Genomic DNA, 25,353 nt, shown 5'->3' on the forward strand with positions numbered 1-25,353 from the left:
GGGATAAACCGGGGCATAGGTGTGTGTTCAGAGAAAGAAATAAACCCAGTGTGTTAAGGATGTGATGGGGCTTGGAGTTCTGTGAAAACAGACTGCTTTGCCTGGCTGGTGTCTCATGAGACAGCTGTTCTCAGAAGAGATCACTGACAAAATTAAGAACAATCAGTGATGAAGTAGAGCTCTTGAAGAGTATGTTCATCAAATGTCCCTATTCTAGTGGGACTGGCAGAATAGGGACAGGAGGGTGCAGAAGGTTCCATGTCTCCATTGATTTCATGGGTTATCAGCAGCTGGGTGAGGAATGAAATTCTGATCCTTGTCAGCTGAAGCCCAGGATGTTCAGACTGGGATACAGTGGTTCTACTATAGCACCTTTTATGTCCCCTGGAGTGTTCAAGAGATTTATACAGGGCTCCTGGTCATTCCAGAACAGTAGCTGGAGGCCAGGAAGGATCATTTGATCACCAAAAATGGCACTCTGCACCAGTGTTTAGACAAATGGAAAGAGGAAGAGGTGTTGCAGATTGATAGTTTGTGTTGCCTCTGTTGTATGTCAGATGTTTTGTCCAGTGTTTTTGTGTTTGATACATGAAACAGTGAAATCCACAGTTAAAAAATGTGGACAAGTATTAATTTTTAAATTTATTTTCAAGTCTGTACATTGTTCAGAAACTTGCATGTTGTACTAAATAAACAAACTGTAACTGAGTTTTCTAGATTCCTTTGTGTGAAGAACTAATGCCATCAGGTTTAACAGGTAATGGTTATGTCATTTGATTATAATTTAAATTTTCTTTCTCTAGCAGTGGAGGGTCACAGTGCAGGAGAGTTGATGCCAAAAATGTGTCTGTCATACTGTTCAATGGTTGCTGAAAATCAGTGAGATCTAAGCCTTTGAAATAATTTCTGGGAACAGAATTATTCTCATCTTGCACTTAACCTGCCTGAGAGAAGGGAATGTGATTGAGAAGTCTGAGCAGGACACAGGGTGGCTGTTGTTGTTGTGCCCTGGGCAGGCTGCCACTTCTCTCTTCCCAGATGTAGAAAAGGAGGTTGTTCTTGTCCATGAAGTGTTATAAAATCTCTGGATGACAGAGTACTCATGAGTACTCCATAAGTACTTATGAAGGTACTTTGAGATTCCTAAAGGTACATGCAAAAGGAGTGCAGACTATTAACCATGCAGGGAACTCAGCCAGCTTACTAGATTTCAAACATTTCCAACTCATGGTCTGCTAGATACTTGTTGAAACATAGGGAATGGCTAAACTGTATTTTTTTTTCAATGCTTCAGGTTGTCTGATGAATCAAGAGTAAAGGTAATTGCATTTATTAAATATAACCAGTGTGGAAAATTAAGTATAAATTAACAGTCATTTGACCCAAATGTGTTGGGAGGACATGATGGAAACCTGTTTTAATTAATGCCTTCCTGCACATACTTACCAAAGCAAGTATCCTGCTGGATAATGCCCTAGGGAGTAGAAACATCTCTCATGTTCCCTTAATATTGGTGTTGGTGGTTAAAAACTGATACCAAGAAGTGCAAAATTTGTGTAATGGTGTCTGAGTTTGAGTTGGGATCTCCAGGTGTGAGGGCCAGTGAGCACCTACCCTGTGAAGGTGGGGTTTTTTTTGTATTATTGCTGTTACAAGAGACCATGAAGAGAAGTTGCTACACTCTCTGAGATTTCCCCACTCACTGAACTGCAGAACCAGGGAAGTTTTGAAATGCCAATATCACACAGCTGTAAATGCCTCCTGAAAAGTGCCATTTCTCTTTGATAGTCTTCAGTACCATTCATTTGAACACTTGTAGGATCTGTTTAAAAAGAACTCTTTCCACTTACCTTGATGGTAAAGCCATTGCTGTCATCATGTGCTGTATTTTCTAGCAATTCATAGAATAGCAGTCTAAAATTTGCTTCAGTACCTAGGCAGCTCATTGTGTTATCAGAAATGCTTTGTTTGGAAGACTTTCCAAGCAACCTGCTGATAGTTTTGTATTTGATTTATTTCTTTACTTTAGAGTTCCATCTCTGCTTAGATGTTGTGATAATAAAAACGCCAAGCAAAGAATTTTAAATGTATGTGCTTTAAAGTGAATTTCTGTTCTTACATTTCTGAAAAATAAATCTATCTCCTGAAATCCATACATTTAGTTACTTATGACCTATACAAGTTTATTTGACATATTTTGCAAAAGCATTGGGAGATTTTGCTGCTTTATATTTATTTATTGTTTTTAATAGGTGTTGAATTTTGAGGCCTATTTTGAAGAAGAAGTGCCTGATAAAAATCAAGAGCTGTATAGAATCAGACACTGTAAAATATATTTCTACCCTGAAGATGATACAATTCAAGTGATTGAGCCTGTAGTGAAAAACAGTGGCATAAATCAAGGTACCTGTTTTTATTGGCACATTTTTTCCTCTCCTTTATATCTCTCTTCAATACAGTCTTGGTCCATTCCAAAGGATATATAATGTGAGTTCTTATAGCTAAACTGGGGTGTAAATGCACAGGTATAATTGTCTTTTCTTATTACATATCATTATGTGAACTTTTTTATTGTCTTAATTTCTCAATATGTGGGTTTTCTAAGGCAGAATCCTCTCCCCCACTCAAACATACAATTTTTTCGCTAATATAGTTGTTTGAAATCATATGATGGTAAGATCTTTGTCAGTGTTATGTCAGTCCTGCAAAGACAATTTGTGTTCTAGATCTCCATTCCTGAGCCTAGCTCCTCCCATCTTGGCCCTGACAGGGAGTTCTGTGGCAGCAGCTCTGTAATTGTTCATGAGCTACTGCAGTGTCTCTGCCTTTATTGAAGACTAGAGTCTTCTGTGCCTCTGGCTTTTGGTTCTTTTATGATTAAAGTGCCCTTGGCACAGTTATTCTTCCTTGATGCCTTTTTAGTTGAGGAGCTGCCTTGCCTCAGTGTCACATCCCTACTCTGGGACCAGCCTGAGGACTTTAGGAGGAGGGTTTACTGTGCTGATTTACTGGGGTATTATTGGACTTGGTTTATATTAAGAAAATGTGATCTAGCGGTCAACATCCTGTAGCAGAGGGGGAACACAGCTGCTGCTTCTTGGTGTTCATGGGTCACTGCCAGAATTAAAAGTTTTCAAGGGATATAATCCAGAGAAGCAGGATGTCTTGGGATGACTGCACCTCCCAGTCCCCAAAGATGTTTTGTACATTTTATACATTCTTAGCACAGCAGTTTTCAAAAATAAGTTAACCATTTAACTACCCTATTCTTTTCCCAGATCAGCAGATGGTATCAATTTCTCTGTCTACAGAATAAGATAATATTTAAAGGTGTTATGTGCATCATTACTGTTGGGACTGGGATAAAATTGCCTGTAAATCTCTTAAAACAGTATTTCAGGTGCTGCTGTTCCTGTGTAGAGTAGTTTGTATCAGAAGTTTTGTAGGCTCAACAACAGAGACTGATTTTGAATGCAATGAAATCTTGTCCTACTCCTACCTGGGCAAGTGCTTTGTCATGTGAAGAAAAGAATGTTTGGGCTCTTTCCCTTACCCCCACCCTGCACCCACATGTAAGACATGGGAGACATCACCGGGTTTAGGTTTTCCTTGACTTGTGTGCCCCAAGAGTGGGAGCAGCTGCTTCTGGGGTTTGTGGCTTAGAGGAAATGTCCACTGACAAAGGAAGTGCAGAGAGTCAGAGCTGATGCCTTTGAGAGAGAAGGTGGAAGCCAGATTCTTTAGAGCAGGATAAAGCATATTCAAAGCTGATTCCTTTGAAGGAGTTGTTTTCTTTGTCTTTGTACTATGGGTTGTGCAGGCTGCCTCTTCACCCTAATGTTCCCGGCAGTCTAGTCCTGTTCTTTTGGTGACAGGAAGGCTTCAATTTCCTCCTGTTTCCTTGGTTGTATCTTGTGTTAGTGATCTTTGATACTGGACCTAAAATTAACTGAATAGTATTAGAGAAAAACAAGAATTTTCTCAGTCTTCCATGCAAGGATGTTTTGAAAGTCTCTATGAAATTTTCTGAGTACTTTATATGGGATAAATATATATATGCAACCTATTTACCTGATGGATTAAAAATAAATGTTCCAGATATCCAAAGTGCACTTAATTTATTTGTCACTGGTATCTGGGCTGGTAAGGAAGCTCAGTGTATTGGCTGTGTTTAGGAAGGAAGAAAAACTGTACATTGAAAGGCCCAAGGACTATTTGGAATGTGTTTGGGCTTCACATTTGATGCATAGATACAGGGCCTATACTTTATCATAAACATCTACATAAATATTCTTGTTGTCCTAGAAATTAATATGATGTAGAGTGAAAGAGATGATGAAGATGCCTATCAGAGGATTCTCTACTCACATGCACTTGGAGTTTGACTTCATGCTCCGTAACTAAAGATCAATCACAAAGTTGTTATGTTAAATATTTGTTGTTGAATACATGCAAAATCAATATTTCTTAAAAATATATACTAAATCATTAACTGCTAATCTTACAATTTTCAACAAAGAATTATCCCATTTTCTCTTTTAATATAATTCTATCTATCTATCTATCTTACATGGTTCAAATTTTTTCATCCTAACTGGGAATTTTTAAGCCCAAGAACAACAGGAGTGTAACTGCATTGTGAAGCTGGTAAACCGAAGCACAAAGGAATGAAGATCTTACCCATGATCATACAGAAAAGGTCATAACAGGGTGAGGAGCTGAACTGAACTGAACTTCAGGATCTTGACCATTATGCTGCTCTCTGCACATCTGCTGAAATACAACTTTTCAGTTAATTAAAATTCCAGAGATTTGTAGAGGCGAGTTTAGCTGTAGGAGAGCTTGCGTTGCTAAAAGGCAAACTGCACTGAACAAAAGAGCACAGGTGCATGAAGAAGAATGTGTGAGGACATCAGGAGCAGGATGGGCTCAGTCTGTGTGAAGGATTGGAGAGTTGCAGTGTCAAGAAAGGGATTGTGTAAAGGAGGAACGGCAAAAACCAGTGATGGATAAAGTAGAATTGAACTGTTGAAGGCAGAAGGTCACCTTAACTTGGATGTTTGCCTTGTCAAAAAAGATGTAAACCAGACAGCTGGCATGGCTGTTTTCAGGAGGCTTCTTGGAGAGGAGGTAGTGCTGTGACAGCATAGATCACAGGTAGATCTTATCTTGGCTGGTTAATGCCTTGAGGCCATGGGATTGCCAAGGCTTGTGCCATAACCCACAAATGAGATTTTGGTGGTCAGAATGGGTGTCTGGGAATGGTGGGATTGGAGAAATGCAGTAGTTTCCCATTGTACTCTTCTAGTGCTTGTGGTTTTGTGGAAAGAAATTTGGACAGGCTTACAGACTGCAGGAAGATCTGGTGAAGGAACAGTGGTCAAAGAAGTTAGAAGAATTTCTAAATTGAATTATGATTTTACCAAACTAAAACAAATTGGCTTCAGAGAAAAAAGGCAAGAAAATGTGTTTTTACCATTGATCAAAATCTCAAAGTAATGATGTAAATGATCTGTGGGAAATGTTTCAGTGACTTTAAAAACTACTTTATGAAATTGGCTGCTGTACTTGGACATGAATTTGGACTTACAAGGTTGCTACTAAATAGCTGAAATTTAAACTTCATTTAATTTTGGATACTGCCTTGCTATTTGGCAAATATTAGAAACATTAGAAGAAGTCTGTACTGAGGAGGGAATGCAGAGAACTTGAACTTGAGAAACCAGAATCAAAGCAAGTAACAGCAGGACAATCATAGTGCACAAGGCCCAAGTCAAGATAAGGAGAGGAGGACAGTAAACTTAATCACATAACAAACTCCAAATGCTTCTTCCACAGGCAGAATGATAATTACTCTTTCAGTATAAAAAAAAAACCCCTCCTATAGAAAGCCAGGTTACGTATGGAAGTTGCAAGTGTTTGTACATATCATTCCCAGTTAACAGGACTGAGGCTGACTGATACTGTCTTATCAAAAGGTCATTTCTGTTCCTGTGGGGTTGACTGTAGCTTCCAGTTCAATCCAGACCCTGCAAGCCAGAGCAGAGTGGAGCAGCTGGCTGGTTTCCCCAAGGTCAGCCAGCTGAAAAAGAGAGAGGAGCTGCCTCCTGGCTGGGTTCCCAAGGCTGGCTGGCTGAAGAGGAAAGTACAAGTGGGAAAGTGAAGTTGCATCAGCTCCTCCAATATAACAGATTATCTAAGAGTTTAAGCCTCCCCCAAGGCCTTGAAATAATTGTGATTTTGCCATATTTGATGGTGGCCGAATCATGACCTTGCTATGTTCTCGAAGGGTGAATAAGTGAATGTAAGAAGCCTCCTTGTTTATTTGGATTAATTCTTTGTGTTGCAAGAATAATAGTGGTGGCTTCTCCTCCTTTCTGTGCAAGCAAAGCATGTACAAACTCCAGGTATTACTCATTCCCCTCCTCTCTCTAATGCACTCTTGAGCTTGTTCAGCGTCAGAGAGCTGTGCTGAGGAAACTCTGGATACCATTTAATATCTTCTGCAGAGAAGAGAAGCAGCAGACACCAAATCATTTTCTGCCCAGCTTTGTTGTCAAAAGGCCTTCACTACTAGTGAGATCTCCTTAAGCAGCTGCTGGGAGATCCAAAACCCCAAGAGCAAAGAAGATATGCCACAAATTATGGTGTGGGAGTTCAGTGCCACCACCACTGTCAGAGAAAACCAGTACCTCAACTCCCCTTCCAAGAGCACAGTAGAGCAGAGCCTTAGTCTGACCAGATGCAAATATTTAAATCAACACTCGGTGGTGCAGTAAAATGTCCTGATCAATAAACCAAAGAACCGTCAGGAATAGCAAACCATCCTGAGCAAACTGAAAACTGCACAATCAGATGTTCCTTTAACACCTTGCAACAAATTTCTAGACAAAATGTATTATTTTCCAGAAGCAAGAACAATTTTAAAATGATGAGACCTAACCCCAGCTGATCAGGTTTTATTAAATTTCAAATTCAACATTATGAAATGTACCCTCTACATGTGTACATCAGGCACAGTGATACCTAATAAAAACAAAGGTTTGCTACAGATAATATCTTTACAAGACATTTTCCATTAGGAAAGAAATTTTTCTCCCTCAGAACAAAATGGGTATGTGTGTTTCACCTTTAAAAGTGATATGAAAAACAAGCTGAGGCTGATTCACCAAACCTGAAGTGAATATAATCTCTGAAAACACGTCATATTGGAAAATCATCAACCATTATATTTTAGTTAGAGTGATGATTCAACAAGATTTGCATGCTCTGACTTACCCCATTGTCTGTTGATTGACCTAAGAATTAGCCAAAATCAGGTAAATATTTTAAAGTATATGGTTTTGTTAAAGCTATATGCAATGCAGTTTTACATCCCATTAAAATGTGCTACATTCCACATTTTCTAACACCTTTCATGGAGATACATCCTAAATAGGTGTATAATATGCTTAAGCAGATAGAGGTTCAAGTTTATTTTACAGTCAAAGGTCAGTAACCAGAATGTTGGATTTGATACATGTGAAACATCAGGATGATGAATGGGTCTTAAATAATTATTTAAATGGGAACATAAAGTAAATCTGCTTTGTTGCTTTATTCCCCTGAAAAATTAAGGATATGTTTTCATTGGACAAATGAGAACTTAACAAACAATTCTGATAATGTAGTAAAGAGAGGTATTTCATACAAATTAGTTTATAGGGAAATAAAGTGAACAATAAAGAATTTCCATGGACTAACCTAGGGAACAAGGCCCTTCAAACACCAAAGCACATAGTGGTATCTTTCTCCCTTCTGCTCTGCCTCCCTTTATTCCCCCTCTCCCCAGGACCCCTTAAGTTGGTTCTAAAATTCCTATAAGTTATTTCTGAAATACTTGTGGTATCCCTAAATCACTGAGGTTGGAAGAGATACCTTAAGACTTTCTAGTTCATGCCCCTGCTCCAAGCAGAATCAGCTTTAGACAGATGCCCAGGGCCATGTCCTTTTGGGTTTCTCTGAGAATGGAGACTTTACAACCCTTTTAGAGAGCCTGTTCCAGTATTTGATCACCCTCACAGTAAAAAGGTGAGTTTGTGTGCTCTGCTAGAATTTTGTATCTTTTAATTTGCTGTTATCCTGCCAGTGGGCACCATGGAGAAGAGCCTGGCTCCACCTTCTTCATTCCCTCCCATCAGGTATCTGCAAACTTTGATACGTTTTCCCCACCTTGAGTCGTCTCTGTTCCAGACTGAGCAGACCCATCTCTCTCAACCTTTCCTCATTTGAAAGATGCTCCAGTCTCTTGCTCACAAGTAGTGAGTACTTTTGAAGCATCACCCAATTCATCAATGGGTTTGAGAGTTTTCGGCTGATAGGCCAATAGCAGTTTCCTTGTCTTTTAATGTCTTTTAATCTTCAAAAAGTAGTAAAATTTGATGCTGCCAGGATACCAGTCCTTTCATTTAAAGACTATGAATAAGAAAATTTTAAGTATTTGATTCCTTTGTCAAAGTTAAAATATCTCTCTTTTTTTCTCTCTTTTCTTTCTCTTTTGGATAATGTTCCTGTGAGACTGTGGGTTGTGAGGTTGTGGCTCTGTATTTTTGAGATGGATTATTTGCTTCAGACCAGCAATCAGCCCAACTCACCTCTCTTGTCTCTGCTTTCCATGTGCTCCTTAAGGAAGCTCAGTTCAATGTCCCTTGATAAGTCATACTTTTTTCCCTGCTAAGGCAGGTTTTTCTTCTCTAAACCTAGTTCTGTCAGGATCCTTAGAGCAAATATTGTTTACTTAATGAATTTACTCTGTTTTACAGGAACTATTGTTCGACGGCAGCAGATTCCACTTCCACCTCCTCATGAGGATCAGTTCTATACTATGTATCATTTCAATATCAACACAGAAGTAACCTTTTATGGCCGAAAATACAAGATCATAGATTGTGACCTGTATACAAAAAATTTCCTGAGGAAGATAGGAATGAGATTAAATCCTCCTGCAAGCCGTCCAGACGACCCATACACCACAGAGCGGCAAAAGGTCAGGAGGGGCAGCAGTGGTGAAAACTTGATTTGAATAAAACTTGATTTGAATGCATATTAGTTATATGCATTACATTATTTCTTTAGTATCAAATAGAAACTAGCTATTTCAACATAGTAAATCCCAAGAGAAAACTTGGATTTAAAAATTTTGGTATGTGGCTCATTGTACTGTATAAATAATTTTCTCTTGATGTGTTCGCACACTTTTTAAAACAGAATAAAATTAATTAGGAAAATATTATAAGCCTTTCAGTATTGAACTGAAAAGAAAAAAAGGTGTACCTACTACATGTTCAACTGTAATTTACATGTTCTACTTATGATTTTGCTTGAGCTAATCTAATGATAATGAAGACTTTTAAAGTGTTTAAAGGAAGATCTAATTGGAATTGTGGTTCCAACCCACCCATGGCTTCCTGCAGACTCTTTTCTTCTATTCATATGTTATCTTTCATCTCTACTCCAGCATGTTTTTAACAGCTCTTTACATTTGTAAAGCAAATTCTTCTGCCATACAGAACCCAGTGTTCTGCAGTTTTAAGACTTGCGAGGTTTTATTTGTCTCCCTCTTTTGTAAGTGTATGGGATCACATATACACAAACACATATCTCCAGAAGTCTCACTCACAACTCCTAGATACTATGTGGAATCCCCTTTGGATTGGTTGTTGGATTGGTTGTTTGTTTTTATTTATTTTTTTCCCCTCTGGGAATAGTAATGGGAGTGATGTTCTCTGTTGTGAATAATGACAAGTTTCTTTCAGTTCTGTTTTCTTGATTAATATGAGTGCAAATGGCACTTGACCTGACTCTTAGGACTGTTGGCCCATAATATGCAGCGTGTTGTGACAGATCCAGCCCGGTCCTCTGAAAGCAGCAAGTACTCCCTGTGTCTGTGGCATCCTCAGTGCTCCCAGTGAGAAAACTGCTGCGGGTCTCAGCAGCAGTAATGGAATGTGCTTGTGCCTGAGATGTGTAGGACAATTTCCCTGCCTCTGAGGCACTCTCAGGCCAACAAGTTAGTTTCTCTTCATTCATGCTGCCAGGCTTGTGCAGTCCCCCAGTGAAAAGCAGCATTTGTAATACATCTGGTTCTGTGTTGTGGTGACTCAGCCTGGCCATGGGTTTCTTTTCCCTTACTCAGCCCCTGTAGGTAACAGCTGTGTATATAAACACATGCTGAGTTATCTTGATACTGTCAGACTGTGTCAACATTATGTATGGTACTGCATAACCCACTTATGTTTTAAAATTTTTTGAACAACAAGCAAAACATTCAAGAATTGGGCATAACAATCCCCAAAGAGAATGGAGAGGGGGGAAAAGGTTTGAGAAACATGAGTTTCAGAAGACAAAAATTACTAAAATCTATGTCTTCATGTTGTCAGTTGTTGAGAAATTCCAGAAAAGTAATTTAGCAAATTCTGGCTGCCTTATGCTTTCACTTTTAGTGTGAAAAAAATTACCACCTAATTTGTGGAAGGTATTTTTTTTTTTTTGATTGCTCTGGGCTACTTTGAGCAAAAATAATTGGTTTTCACTAGACTTCTAGTACATGGCCAGAAAATGAAGGTATGAAGGAAGGTAAGGAACAAGATGGGATAGAAAATGAGGCCAGTGGAAAGTGCAGTAAACCATTTAGACACATATTTTCACAGAATTACAGAACTGATTAGGTTAGAAAAGACCTCTGAGATCATCAAGTCCAACCTGTGACCAATCCCCACCTTGTCACCCAGACCAGAGCACTGAGTGTCACATCCATGTGTTCCTTGAACACCTCCAGGGATGGGGCCTCCACCACTTCCCTGGGCATCTCCTTCCAATGCTTAAGAACCCTTTCCATGAAGAAATTCCTCCTGTATTTTTGGAGGTGGTATTCCATGGATGACGATGGTGTTATCTGGTTCTGTGGCTGTGTTTTGTTGCCTATTGCATCTTCAAGGGTGAGGAAGGAGGGAAGGACTGGGAAGGTAAATAACTTGGTTCTGCTCTCCTAATTTTAAGATTTGATGCTCTGAAAGAATGGTTCTTTTCCCTCTCAGATTTTTAAGGCCAGAAGGTGTGTTAGCGAATAAAGAGAAATTTAGACAACAATATAAATTGTCCACAGTCAACTTTTTTCCTTTTCAGACAGTTCAGCTCACATTGTCTCGTCAATGTCTGTCACCATTCTTCTTTGGAAGCAATTTTGTAGATGAGAAGGATTATCTTGTCCCTTTTAATGCACTTTTGTCATGTGGATTTTGACTTATGAAAAACACTCTGTTCAGGTCACCATTTATATATGTGAACTAACAGTATAGAAATTCAGTCCTTGGACTGGATCAGCATCCTGGGACCCAGTTTAACCCACTGCTACTGGTTTTGCAGCAACCATGACTGCAGGAAGCACCTTGTCACATGAGCTGGAAAATATGTTTAGTTGAACATTTGCTGTTCCTTATCAGACCCATGGGTGTGTTTTGAGAGGAGAACAAACATACCCAGTATCTGCCAACTGTGTAACATGAATCAAAAGTTAAAAATCTATGTTTTAAAGTTGAACGACAGAAAATGCCAAAGGGAAAAGAATAAATTGATTCTTTACCCCACATTATCTGTAAGAAATCATTTTTAAGGAAGTAAATCAGGAAGAGTGATGCTATTTGGAGTTCTAGTCATCTGATTACCACAGGCAGTTTCTTGAAAATATGAGCTGTACTGTAAATAATTTAACAATTCTCTGATCTAGAGGACCTTGTTGCAAGAAAAACAAGGATTAAAACCAATCCAAAATAGTTTTTATGTTTTTTTCTGAGGGCACAGCAACCCTGTAAATACTTCTCTGATAATGGCATAAATCATATTTCATGTATTGTAATGGTGTAGTGTCATTTGAAAATCCTAAACCCATGTTCTAAGGTTAGACAGCACCATGCAGTTGTGATCCTGTTTTTAGGGGTAAATAATTAAAAACCTATTTCTCTTAATTTCTCCTTTACCAGAGACATCTGGTGAGCACGAATCCTTTGCATCCTTATGAGCGCTTTGACACTTTGAAACAATTTCTGGAGTTTGATGGACAAGTTTTGGGGTTTTCTTGTGTGTGGAATGACCCGGAATCGCAGCTTTCTGACCCACGGGAACTTGTTCTTCGTTATTATTTGTCTGATGATACTATTGATATAAGAGAAATTTTACCATTAAACTCAGGCCGGGACATAGTTCCATATTTCCTCAAAAGAGATAAGCTTCCAAAGGTGAGCAATGAAAATTTCAAAATCTTCCACTAATTAAGAGATATTGAATGCCTTGATTTGAAAATCCTGTATTAGGATTGTAATGATGTTTAGAAAGTGTTTTCAGAGTATTAATCATAATTGCATGATTTAGGTTTTGCACACATACTTGTGTAGTAAATTAATAAGTGATGGAAAAATATCTTTAGGTTTGCCATGCTTAAACTAAAAGGAGCATTTAGTCACAGACATGTCTTATGATTTTCTTTCTCCTATATTAATGTAGTAAGGTAACTGTATTAACAAAACTCTGCAATAACAGAAGACAAGAAAATTAATATTGATAAGCTGATGTAAAAATGAGGTGAATTCAGATTTGATCTATGACTTACATTTGCAGCCTTTGGAAAAGTCAGTTTTAGTATTCTGTAACATTACCTCTTCATAGCAAATCTGGTGTGATTTCTTAAAATAGAGTTTCTGGGTTTGGGACATTAAACAAATCCCATTAAAATCAATAGGAATCCATCAATAAGTTTTCTTGAGCATTAATCATGAGAAAGGCTCCACTCAGAGAAATCTTCAAAAGGTTTGTATCCTCTGTAACCTGTTATGATTATAAAATTGCTGATCTGGATACACTTCTGTATCACTCCTGACAGATCCTGATGATAGAATAACATCAGCCAACAGATGGAATAAAATACTGGGAGTCTTTTCCTGCTTTGCTTCTAACACTGATAATCTATTTGTGATACCATAGATGTACATGAGATTTTGTAATAAAAACCTACTAGCAAAATATTACACTTTTCTCACCTTGTAAGTCTTGTGTTCTGAGATGCTGGTTTAGCAGTGGCTCTATGCTATCAGACCCCTTGGAACACTGAGGTGCATGTTGCAATTTTAAGCACTGGCCTTTTCCTGGAAATTTTGATAATGGCAGCAGAGGAATCAAAAGCTGAGGGGTTAGGAGAGATGGTAAGACAAAGTAACTAATTTTAATTACCTTGCATCAGCAGTTTATTCATAATTTTAAAAAATGTGAAATCAATATATATTAAGTTTGATATTACTGGGATAAATTACTTCTGTAATTTTAAAACTAACAATAGAAACAAAACCACATCTTTGCAAACAGAATCATGCTGACTTGAATCTCGTGTTTGTGTAGTGGATAGGACCAATTCTGATGGTTCTTTGCATGTTTTTATAATTATTACCAATCATTTAGAGCAGATGTTGACAACAATGTGGTACTTTGGGTATGCTGACCTTTGCTTTCTGTTTGCTTCCAAAAGAGAGTGAGATTCTGAATGCTGCTTCTGGCATATGTACATTCTGGCTTTTGGAATATAACTTTTGGCTTTTAGGTTTAGTACTAGAATCTTAGAATTTACTAAAAATACTCCCAGAAAATACTACAATAACAGCCAGTGCATAACAAACTTGCTGGTTCTTAGGTAGCAGAGTTCTCTTTCTTCACTGTCACCCATATTTCTGAAGAGTTGGTCTCTTTCCTCACAGAATGCTCCTGCTGGTCCATATCATCCAGGCACCGTCACCAATTACACTCTGCTCAATGTGTTGGGAAAGTCAGAAAGAAACAAAGGCTATTACATTCGGGATGTTCTACAGGTCAGAAATTATTGAGTGCCTCTAGCTGTTGAATATCTTTATCGTAGTTTTTGTAATTTCTATGGTTGTTATCCTCTGCCACAAAGAGAGTTATTTATGAAATTGTGTTGCCACTAGAGAGTAGCTCAAATGAGAACTACTAAGATTTACTGTATGTAAATCCCACATTTGTAAAAGTGAAGGAGCTTAACATGGGGTGAAATATACTTGCCAATGGACTTTGAAGGTTATATGTTAAATCACACACACTAAATGACCTGGGTTTTAACAAAGGTTGTGTGATTCTGAGATTTATGGAACTACTGTATAAATGTTCCTTCTTTTATTAGACAGGAGCAGTGCATCGGGAATTTTACAAAGACAGTGACTTGAAAATAGGGGCAGTAATTAATGTTTGGGGAAGGCAAATATTACTTTGTGATTGTGATGAATTCACTAAAGAACATTACAGGAAAAAGTATGGAATTGGTAAGTAGTGATTATTATCCTTTCCTTATGAGCATTTTTCTACTTCCAAATTCAGCAGAGCTGTCTTCAAATTTTATTACTGACAAAACATGTTCATTAAAAACCTTTAGCAATAGCAATCTGTTGTAGGCTGTTAGCAGCAAAGCAGTAATTTTGCAGGTAATCCAGAAGGGCTTTCTTATACATTGCTCCCTTGAAAACTAGCATATAACGTATGTGTTCTGCTCCTAATGCCTCTATTTGAAAACTACAGTGACAAAACAGTCAAATGGATAGACTGGCATTTCTTGTTCTTTCCCCTTCCAATAGCTGTGTTTGCAGTCAGAAAATAATAAAGAGCATATAGTAAGTGGGTAAATAGAATGAGCTCAATTATTCTCCCTTATATTTCATTTTATATGGATGTCAGAATCCTCACATAATAAGATTTTCTGTCACGGCAGTTTTAGTCTATCACATCATTGGTTTTTACAATGCAGTTTTGTGTATTCTGGACCATTAGAATGTGTATCTTGTGAAGTTTCAGTACTAAATTCTGGAAAGATTTAGCAACTATGTCCATTATGGAAAAGCATTTCTGAAATGAATAACAATAGGGGGTTTCATTTATCTGTCTTTGAATGTCCCCAGTCAAACTTGCTAATGGTTTCATCATGGACATCTTCCTGCAGAAATGACTTAGTTATTTTCTGTCAGTTTATTCATTCAATAAATATAGCTGAGCATCTGGCTATTCAGAGATGGTTGGAAGAATCCTACTATGGCCTTTCCCTGCCACTCTGAATATAAAACACCTGAGCGGACTATTTCTGTTACCTTGTGATCAGATAGGTGTGTGTATATCAGAGCTGGTCTGCTGCATTGGGGGAATTAAGTGGTGTAGCATTGCCATTCAAACACTAGATTTATTATTTGGCAAAATATTTCTCATTAGGACTTTTTCAATAATACCTTAGCATGTCTGTACCAAAGTAAACCAGATCTTGCCAGTGTGTGAGGAAGCCATATATAATAGCCATGGTATTACCTGTAATAATAGCAAATTTAACTCTAGAGATGCAAAATAGGGGGTTCTGCTCTGGGAATTTCTTCAGCCAAAACCACTGCTGTTTTTTGGCAGCAATATCCTCTGTTTGAGCAAATTATCCAGAACAGAGAATGGGGATTTCTTACTCAGGGCAGGCAATAAATGAAATGCAGCTGACCATCCTGGATCAAACAACCAAGTGATACACAAATGCAAAGGCCTTTCCCCTCCTCTAATGCTGGCTCAGTAATTACTTCTTATGTCTCTCGATGTTTAAAGTTAGGTGGTTTACCAGTTAGGGGAATTCAGAAGTTGCTGATGTGCAGAATTCTAGAAAACTGTTGGTGGTCTACTCTGTTCCTGTTCTGCAGTAAAGGAGATTTCTTTGCCTCCTGAGGTATCTTGTCCTAACCTCATAGTTAAAAATGCTGCTTAAAAACTAGTCTGAAGCTGGTTTGTGTAAACTGAGAGAGTAAATTTTTTCTCTTATCTCTGTTGGACTTGGGGAATAACTGCTCAGTATTCTCTTTTAATAACCTCGTACATATCTGAACATTATTCCAATACAAAACCTTACTCCCCTGCCCCCATCCCAGGCCATTTGCTGCTAAGGGAAAACATTTCAGTCTTTCTCTATAGTCCATTCTTTTATAACTGTGATAATTTTTCTCAGTGCTCTCTCCAGTTTCTCTGCCTCATTGACACCAGACACATGAAGATGTGCTCTAGCTGAGACCTTTGGGAAACTGGGAAGTGTTTTACACATACTTTTAAGCATATATGATGGCAAAGACTCTGGCTGATATGGAAAACCATCCATCTTGATGCAACCTGTCTTGTTCACAGACAATACTTTGTTAGAGCTAAGGGATTCACACACTTGGCTGTAAAATTCTTTCCTGCTTTCCCCACAAGGATTAAAAAAAATGTAGGTATGACTTTTTAACTGGAAGGGACCAGGAGTAAAATCAGTAGACCAGGGTAGCTTTTGGCTTAAAAGCAGACTTTTAGAGAGAACTAGTGAATGTTCACCTTTTAGTGATTTACACATTTTGTGTGTGTCTGTGGATGTACAAGGTACTCTCAGTGGGCTCAGTCCCACAAAGTGCTCAGAATTCCACTCCCATCCAATTAAAACTGGAACGGACTTAATTGCAGTTCCAGTCCAGGGAGACCATTTACTTGAGCAAGAGTAAGCAAGTGGATAAATTAGTTCTTACATCAAGGCACAGTTCTCAGCACCTCATGGCACCAATCCAGCTGTTTTGTTGTTGTGCTTTTATATTACTCCCCTTCAATTTATACTCTTCTGCCAAAGCCATTAAAGAAGCTGACATTTATTTTTGAGTCTGCAGTTTCAGCACAAGTTTCTTGCCTACAGAATTTGCCTTTTAGGAGAATGAAGAGTAGTTTAGATTTCTCCTGAAAAACATGATATATTTCTAATGTGGGGTTTGCCTATATTAATATGTTTGTGAAAAGCGGAGTTTCTCCATTGATGAATGTAGCTAATGCTCTTCAGTAGGAAGCTCTTGGCATTACTGTCACCTAGAAGTACTATGAATGCAAGAGAAAATGCATTCATGCGTGAAGTTACCTGTCCAGACTTGCTAGTGCAGCCTCAGAGGAGGAGAAAAAGACTCTGTGGCCATGTAGGTGTTGTGGTCGCCCTGCTGGAATGGGAAACAGGCTGATGTGCAGTGGGGGGAAGCTGGTACTTGTCCTTCTCACTTAATACAGTATCTTAGCATAGAGTATAAAGTATTCTTTCTTAAATAACAGATTACTCAAGATGGAACAAAACCAGGAAAATCTGGTTTCCTACAGCTTTTTCTTCCCTGTCCCAGCACCTCCCAAGCCTGGCTGCTGAGGCTTTTCAGAGCACCCTGCAATCCCTGTCCTGTGCAGGCTCTCCACCCCTCCCACCCCCTCATTTCTCAGGCTCCGTCCCTGACCCGCTGCCGGGGCAGGGCCGTGTGCTTTTGGCCAGGCAGCTGCTCCTGGATAACAGGGATAACAGCTGACTCCTTGCTTTCCCCTCAGCGGGGCACTAAAGCCTGCTGCCAATTTTCACTAGGCTCGTCAGAGGTCAGTGTCTCTGGTGTTTAACCTCTCCACTACACGTGGTGGAGACAGCAGCAGCTTCTAAATTTACTTGTGCATATATAGATTCCTTTTTTTTTTGCCCAGGTAACTGTAATACTCATTAAGAAGTAAGACCGTAAATGGAGATTTTCTTTGAATCAGGATAAACGCTGTCATGTTTCAGCTGCATGAACAGTTCTGTGAGCACTAATTCCTGCATGTAAAAGTCGTGGACATGCTTTTTTTTTGCCTTCTTACTTTACTTCTTACCTCAGTTGTGAAGCAGACTGTCACTAGAAGGTCTCAGCTGTTTGTCATACATCTTCTCTGATGTATAGAGAATGCTATGCTAACTGCCATCTCCCCAGGTTATCACCACCTCTTTATATTGTCCAAGTCTAGTGGGATTTCTCTTTCCTGTTCCTGGCTTTAATGCTCAGAGGTGCCTGTCCTCTTCTTCTGAAGGTAGAATTTCTTTCCTGCTTCTAAACCCTGATATGCAGTATAGTTATCATTCTAATCCAAAGTATATAGCACTTGGCTCTTCCTTGAAATATGGTCTTATCTAACACATGAGAGTTTTCCTGAAGTTCTTCAATGAGGGCAGAAGGTAATCTCACACTCTATATCAAAATCTCAGAATGTATATTGAAATTGAAAGCTGACAAGCTCATTCAAGCTGGTTTAATGCTGCCTCTCTAGCAATAAATTCTTCATGAGGAATTTAGTTTTTCTTACTAAGAAGGCTTTGCTGTCTTCAAATTGTTTATATGCTAAAGATGTGGCTGGAGCTGTTTTGTTTCTTGCTGTTCCCAGTGCTTGTTCCAATCTCGCTCAGGTTTTGAAGCCCTGAGAAATCTACAAGTATGTGGTCCATGTTTGATAAACGAGGTGAAATAACCCCCCAAGTTACTGCCGTAACAAGGGATGAAAATATACATGGCAAAAATACCTGTGCTATTCTTTCTGGAAGTAGAAATTTGTAATCCCAGACTTTCACTTTACTCTGTACCCACTGTAAATTTACACTGAAAATGTTACAGCCTGGAAGAAGTGAGAATTGATTCCTTTTCTAGACTGGACAGAGGTAATTTTCTTAAACACCAGTGATCACCTTGAGAAAAGTGCATTTTGTATGAAAGTGCCAGCTGTCTGATTCTGCTCTAATGCTGTGTGGCAGAGTAAAGATGAAATGAGTTTTGAGCTTGGGTAGCTGGCTCTTCACAAGTTCCCAAAATGAGTTTTTGACTAGTTTTGTAACCTGTATTTCTCCATGGCAATTTCTTTCCGAATTTCCTCATTCACAGGAGAGAATATGAATATACAATCCTTTAAAATCTTGGAAAATATAGGTGACACAAGGCTGGATATTTGTATTTTTCTTTTTAGTGAATATAGACAGGTGAGGGTTGGTCTCTTGTCTCAGGCAACAAGACAAGATGAAACAGCCTCAGAGGGGGTATATATTGGATATTAGGAACCATTTAATGACTGAAAGGGTTGCCAAGGTAGAGCAGACTGTACAGGGAAGTAGTGGAGTGGAGTCACCATCTCTGGAAGTGTTCAAAAAATGTGTAGATGTGGTACTTGGGGACATGGCTTAGTGGTAGACCTGACAGTGCTGGGTTAATGGTTGGAATTGGTGATCTCAGAGGTCTTTTCTAAAATTAGTGATTCTATGATTCTATGACACAAGTCTGTTTTACTTCAGGGATGGGAATCAAAGGGCTGAACTTCCCTTTGGATTTCACTTATTCCAAGCTTCACTTGAGAGGTATTCAACACATCCTCCAGGGATAAAACACTATTCCTCTTAATTTACAATTTCCTTCTAGTTTATAAATCTAATTTTCATCCACATGTGCTAATGTTTACAAAAGGGGAAATGCTTTAGCGTCTCTTAGTTAATGCCTTGTGTGTGGGTGTGAATGTGCAGACTGTGACCAGCATGTAAACACAGGAGCTTCTTGTCCTCTGCGGCCAGGGTGCCCCGGTACCCCGAGCGCTTCTGGCAGGACCCGTGACACCTTAGCAGAGAGGCGGGGCTTGTGTCTGCCAAAATCCGCCGTTCCACGATCCTGATTGAAACCGAGCGCTCGGGCGGAGGAGCAGCATCAGCCCCCGCCGCCTCCGCCGCGCCGCCACCGGGTGGCGCTGTGGGAGCGCGGAGCCGCCGTTCCCGGTGCCGCTCCCGGCGCGGGACTCGGAAATCCAGCGGGGAAGCCAGCGGGAATTCAGTGGGAATCCAGCGGGAATCCAGCTGGGAATCTAGCGGGAATCTTGCCGGGAATTCAGTGGCATTCCAGCCAGGAATCTAGCGGAGAATCCAGCGGGAATCTCGCCGGGGTATCCTGTGTGCTATCTGCGGTGCTCAGCGCCTGTAGGCATCGGGGTTTGCTTCCCCGCTCCATCTATGCCGATTTATAGGCTCCCTGTTTATGGTATCAGGAATTGCCTGTGTCAAGCACACGCTGTGCAGCTGTGAAAATGTGGTATTTTGGTCATAAAGAATGCTTAGGAAATAGGGGATCTCATGGAGTTTAACGGGAATCTCATGAGATTTAATAAGAACAAGTTCAAGGTGCTGCATCTGGGCTAAGGCAATCCCCAGTATCAATCCAGGCTGCAGGATGGGCAGATCCAGAGTATCCAGGCAGAGAAGGACTTGGGGGCGCTGGGGGATGAGGGGCTGGACATGCCCTGGCCATGTGCCCTCTCAGCCAAGAGGTCAGGGGTGTGCTGGGCTGTATCCAAAGCACCATGGGCAGCAGGTGAAGGGAGGATTCTGCCTCTCTGCTCTACTCTTCTGAGACCCCACCTGCAGTGCTGCATCCAGCCCTGGGGTCCCAGGACATGGAACTTTTGGAAAGAGTTTAGAGGAGGCACCAAGCTGATTAGCACTTCTCCTATGGACAATGGCTTGGAGAATTGGGCAGTTCAGAAGGCTTTGGGGTGACCTAAATGTGGCCTTCCAGGACCTGGAGAGAACAGACAAGAAAAATGGAGAGAAACTATACAAAGGCTTGGAGTGACAGGACAAGGGGAATGGCTTCATGCTGAAAGAGAGCGTGCTGAGATTAGATATTAAGAGGAAGTTCTGTGCTGTGAGGTTGGTGAGGCACTGGAACAGATTGTCCTGAGAAATCTCAGATGCCCCATCCAGAGCAGGTCCAGAGAAGGGCAACAGAGCTGGGGAAGGGTCTGGAGCACAATCCTGTGAGGAGTGACTGAGGGAGATGGGGGTGTTCAGCCTGGAGGCTCTGGGGGATCTTACCACTCCCTACAAGTCCCTGAAAGAGGTTGGAGCCAGGTGGGGCTCGGGCTCTACTCCCAGGCAACCAGTGACAGGTTGAGAGGACACAGTCTAAAGCTGCTCCAGGGGAGGTTTAGGTTGGGCATTAGGAAGACATTCTTCACAGAAAGGGTGATTACATATGGGAATAAGCTGCCCAGGGAGGCAGTGGAGTCACTACCAGGTTTTTAAGGAAAGACAGGACATGGCATTCAGTGCCATGGTCTGATTGACAAGGTGGTGTTTGGTCATAGGTTGGACTTGATGATCTCAGATAATCTAATTGATTCTGTCATTCCTGGAGTTATTCAAGGGCAGGCTGGATGGAGCTCTGAGCAACTTGGTCTAGTGGAAGGTAGCCCTGTCCATGACAGGGGGTTTAGAATGAGGTGATCTTTAAGGTCCCTTCCAGACCAAACCATTCTATGATCCTATGAGTCTGTGATTTTGGTGCATGTTTACACATACATACTCTTTCATGGTGAAAATTATTTTGAAGATTTTTGAATGGTCTTTCTTTGGGCTTGGCCTTTTTTGCTTCTGAGTCCCAGAAAGGGCACATGGAGAAGAATGTTGGTGTGGTTTTGAAAAACCCTTTTTGACTGATTCAGGTGAAAGTATCAGTTTTTTTAGTCAGACCATATTCTTCTGAGAGGTAAAGGCTAAAGGAGAACTCATTGTTTTCAGGCTAAAGAAAAACTCTGACATCTGAATGCTTGCTTTATTTTTCAACTCACACTGCTGTTAGGCAAGTCAGATTTTAGGAGTGTTGTGCTTTGATCTTCTGATATAGCCATGTTTAAAACATTTTAATCACAAACCAGTTCAGTGTTCAAAGTGACAGCAGTTTTGTCACCCTCCTCTCTTTGCACTGAAACCCATGCTACAAGTTTAGGTTATCCATCTCTCTTCTGAGTAGACAAGTTAAGTTTTAAAGTGAAAAAAACTTTTATTTCATGGGATCCACTTTTATACACTGTTCTCCTATCTCTTATATTCCTCTGACCTGAGGCAGACCCTGTGCTGAGCAGACCTCCCAAGGTCCTGTCCAACCTGAGTTATCCTGTGCTCCTGTGGCTCTTGTCTTCTTTTTCCACAGATCTGCCCATTTGCTTTCTCCCATATACAAGTTCCTTATTTTCCTCTCCCACTTTCCATTTTCCATGAGCCTCATTTAAGCAGCAGACTGAGCTCCTCTGTTAAGTTTTATGTGAACACACTGGAAGCTGTCCTGCAGCAGAAGGGCAGTGCAGGGGTGCAGCAAGGGGCCAAATGGGACAAGAGTTTCACCAAGAGAAAAGTAATGAGAATCAGGGAAGCAGCACTTTTGGGAGGTACCTCTGTGGGAATTGAGTGCCTGTCCCTGACCAGATACGCCTCTGCTCAGTCAGGACAGCTCCTGTGTACCTGGGATAGTCAGGACCACTGATCACTGCATGACAAGACTTGAGTCTGGGGAAAATGAGGAAAAACAAAGCTTCCCAAAACTCTGGATATAGTGAGTTGTGGGCTGAAGTTATTTGCTTTGGTGTACCAAGGACTTTTAATATATGTATGTTTTAAATAATGAATAAAATTTTATTTATTTATGTATTTTTTTTCCTCTGACCAAAAGCACAAGGCAGGAAACTCATAAGACAGTTGTTTACTTAATCATGTTGTCTCAAAGGATGAAACTAAAAAATTAATTTAGAATTTTTAATTTACTATTTTATCCCATTTTGAAACTGTATTTGTCTTTCCTTTTCCCTGTGTATCTTAATGATATTTTTTCAAACATTTTAAGATTATAGCTGAAATCCTGAAATCCTTGAAGAAATAATTTTGCTGTTGGCTCTATGGAGTCTTTTTCTACCCTGTAACAGTAGGAGGGATCCTGGTTTGACTTTGATCTCTGGTCTGTTACAGAAGTAGGCTAATAGCTATTCATATTGGAAGTTTAAATCCTTGGTAAAATATCTTCATCACAGCGGTAACAAATAAGTCTTGCTCTCTTTGCTGCAGTGGATTTCACCCCAATTCAGTATAAGACGCCACCACCCGCAAAACCAGAAAAAATTCTTCCTCCTTATAATGGATTTGGTTCTGAAGAAGATTCTTTGAGCTCCTGTAAGGGTGTGGTTATCAAGCCTGTCCACAAGGATTACAGGCAATTCCTGGTGAAAGACAGGTATTTTGTGTGAAAAATAATTTCAGTTTTTAAAAATAGTATTTTTGTGAAGGAGATAAATGTTATGTGGGGACGCCTTTTTGGTTTTTTTGTCAGCAAAATATACAGCTCATCAGACTTTTAAGGGACAGGTGCATGAGGCCTGGGTCAGTGACATGGTACTCCAATTTTCTGCAAACTCTGCAAAATTTCTCTTTGGAGAAGGCAAATATTATCACCCTTCCATCCTCTTCCTCCTTCCCTCTGCTGTCTTCAGTGGGAGTTTGACAGAAATCTTAGAGCAGTCATTAGTCAGGAATTTTGGATGATCCAGCAGACCAACACAGATTTGTTTTTGTTTGACTTTCTGATACTTACTTTTTTTTTGTCTGCTGAATTTTATGCAGTTTACTGTAGCACTACTAAAGCTTTAACGCTTTACTTTCCATTATGAAATGGTTTATTAAGCAGCAGTTGTTGAAGCCAAAGCAAAAAAGCAAAGTCTCCTGTTAAAGATTCACCTGGAGAATCTTTGTAAAAGAGGAAAGCAGTTAGAAAAGGCTTGGGAATGTATTGATAGTGTGTATACAGACACTGCAAATTATTTAAAACACAATCACTTAATAAATATCTAGCTAGTAAGGTCATCTAATAATAAATATCTAGCTAGTAAGGTGGACCTGAATTTGTGGGAGATAATCCTTGTATGAATTGCTATTCAGAATTTGGTTTGAAAATATACATACCTAAATGTGTTCTTCCTTTACAAATTTTCAGGAAAGAATCTTTGGGCTTGATTTGCAACTCAACTTGAATAAAAATTAATTCCAGACCTGTGGCAGAGAAGTAATTTTCCCCTGAAAATTATTCCTTTCTGTCTGACCGACTCTATCTGGTTCTGTTAATTTAAGCTGAAAATGGTTTTTGACAAAGTAGTGAATCTTATGCCATTTTCCTTCTTGGTGCAGTAATAACACAATTAATGTATGTTACAAAACTCAGGAGAAGGATCTCTTAGGGGTGAATTTTTTTCTCACACTCTGTTTTTGATTTCTTACCTGTTCTTTGCTTTTTTAGATATGGCATGGACAGCAACATACTGCGCTATGGGGCGAAACTCATCACGGACAACACCGTGGACAAGGATCGCAAATTCATTATTTCCTTCTTCCTGAGTGATGACACCATTGCCATTTTTGAATATGCAGAGAGAAACTCAGGTCAGATGTAGCAATGTCTCTAATCAGCCCCAGTTCCCCTGCTCACTTGGTTAGACTTTGCAGTAAACATTGTGGCCAGACTCGGCAGTAGCAGAAGCAGGGATATGGATTTTTAAATGCAATGGGAATTACATCAGCAGCCTGCTGCATTATCTTGCATAGCTGGATGTCACAGTAATTCATGATCTTCCTCACTCAGGATTACATTGTCCATTGCATGGCAGTACTTCACAATATCCTTTGGGAACTGCAAGTGTAATACCTTAGAACTTTTATTACATTTTAATTTGAAAATCTGACCTTTAAACATTTGCTTTTGTTGTGGATAACATACAGGAATAGTATTGTAACTGATGATAAATAGGGATAGGAAATGCAAGGCATCAAGAATGAAAGACTAAATCCTTTGTTTTGCAAAACTGTGTTATGAAACATATACAGCATCCATTGTATAGAAGCAGCTCATGAAAGCCAAACAGCTGTGACACTTTCTAACATAGTTTACCATAAATCATGGAGTGCTGAGCATCTGAAGAGGGGAAATTGCCCTGTGCTAGAGTCTGGATGCGTGTTTGTGTACAATACTGAACTGTATTCCAAGAGCCAAACTGACAGTATTGAAGTGACAAATAAATGCTTTGTTACTTCTCAGTTCCTTGAGCACATTTATCTTATTGCTGGAGCATGGTCACCAAATGTTGTCGTGTTTAAATTCTTTTGGCCTCTATTGTCCGTTTTGGGGTGCCTCCAGCTGAGAATACAAAAAGTCTGTGATTTTCAAGCATCTTTTTGTTTTCCTGAAGTATCTTGTGGCTGGATGGAAGGGCAGAGCAGTGGGAAGGATGTTGGGAAGTCATTCTGTAGTTCAGAGAGTCGGGGGAAATTTGGCTAAGCATGACCCTGGTGGAGTGATTAATGTCTTTCTGTCTATCTTCAGCAACAGTTTCAAGCAGTTAACATTCATTATGAGTGCATAATTAGGGACCTCAACCCCAAATAAAATACAAGCAATTCTCTCAGAAGTGTTTTGTTAAGGTGTAGAGTATCTCCTTAGGACTTCGATAAGCATTCCCAATTAATCCTGCCCCACTACAGCATCAAGATTTATCACTTTTATGGCAGCAGTGTCTTCTTATCAATACTTTTCTGACTTCCTGGGATCCAGCAGCCTAAAATTTATGCAACATCTTTTGTTGCAGCTAAATACACATGCACACACTTAT

General features: G+C 39.7%; 1 protein-coding gene across 1 annotated transcript in view; it reads left to right on the plus strand.

The window, feature by feature from the left end:
- Positions 1-25,353, plus strand: part of EFHC2 (EF-hand domain containing 2) — a 56,338-nt gene that overhangs the window by 10,116 nt on the left and 20,869 nt on the right. Inside the window, exons 3-9 of the mRNA XM_053970468.1 lie at positions 2,253-2,403; positions 8,802-9,025; positions 12,018-12,272; positions 13,779-13,889; positions 14,219-14,357; positions 22,766-22,931; positions 23,988-24,130. Coding sequence (XP_053826443.1) covers positions 2,253-2,403; positions 8,802-9,025; positions 12,018-12,272; positions 13,779-13,889; positions 14,219-14,357; positions 22,766-22,931; positions 23,988-24,130 — 1,189 coding nt within the window. The remainder of the gene's footprint in view (positions 1-2,252; positions 2,404-8,801; positions 9,026-12,017; positions 12,273-13,778; positions 13,890-14,218; positions 14,358-22,765; positions 22,932-23,987; positions 24,131-25,353) is intronic.

The sequence above is a fragment of the Vidua macroura genome, chromosome 2 (genome assembly GCF_024509145.1).
Source record: "Vidua macroura isolate BioBank_ID:100142 chromosome 2, ASM2450914v1, whole genome shotgun sequence".
In the NCBI taxonomy this organism is placed as follows: domain Eukaryota; kingdom Metazoa; phylum Chordata; class Aves; order Passeriformes; family Viduidae; genus Vidua; species Vidua macroura.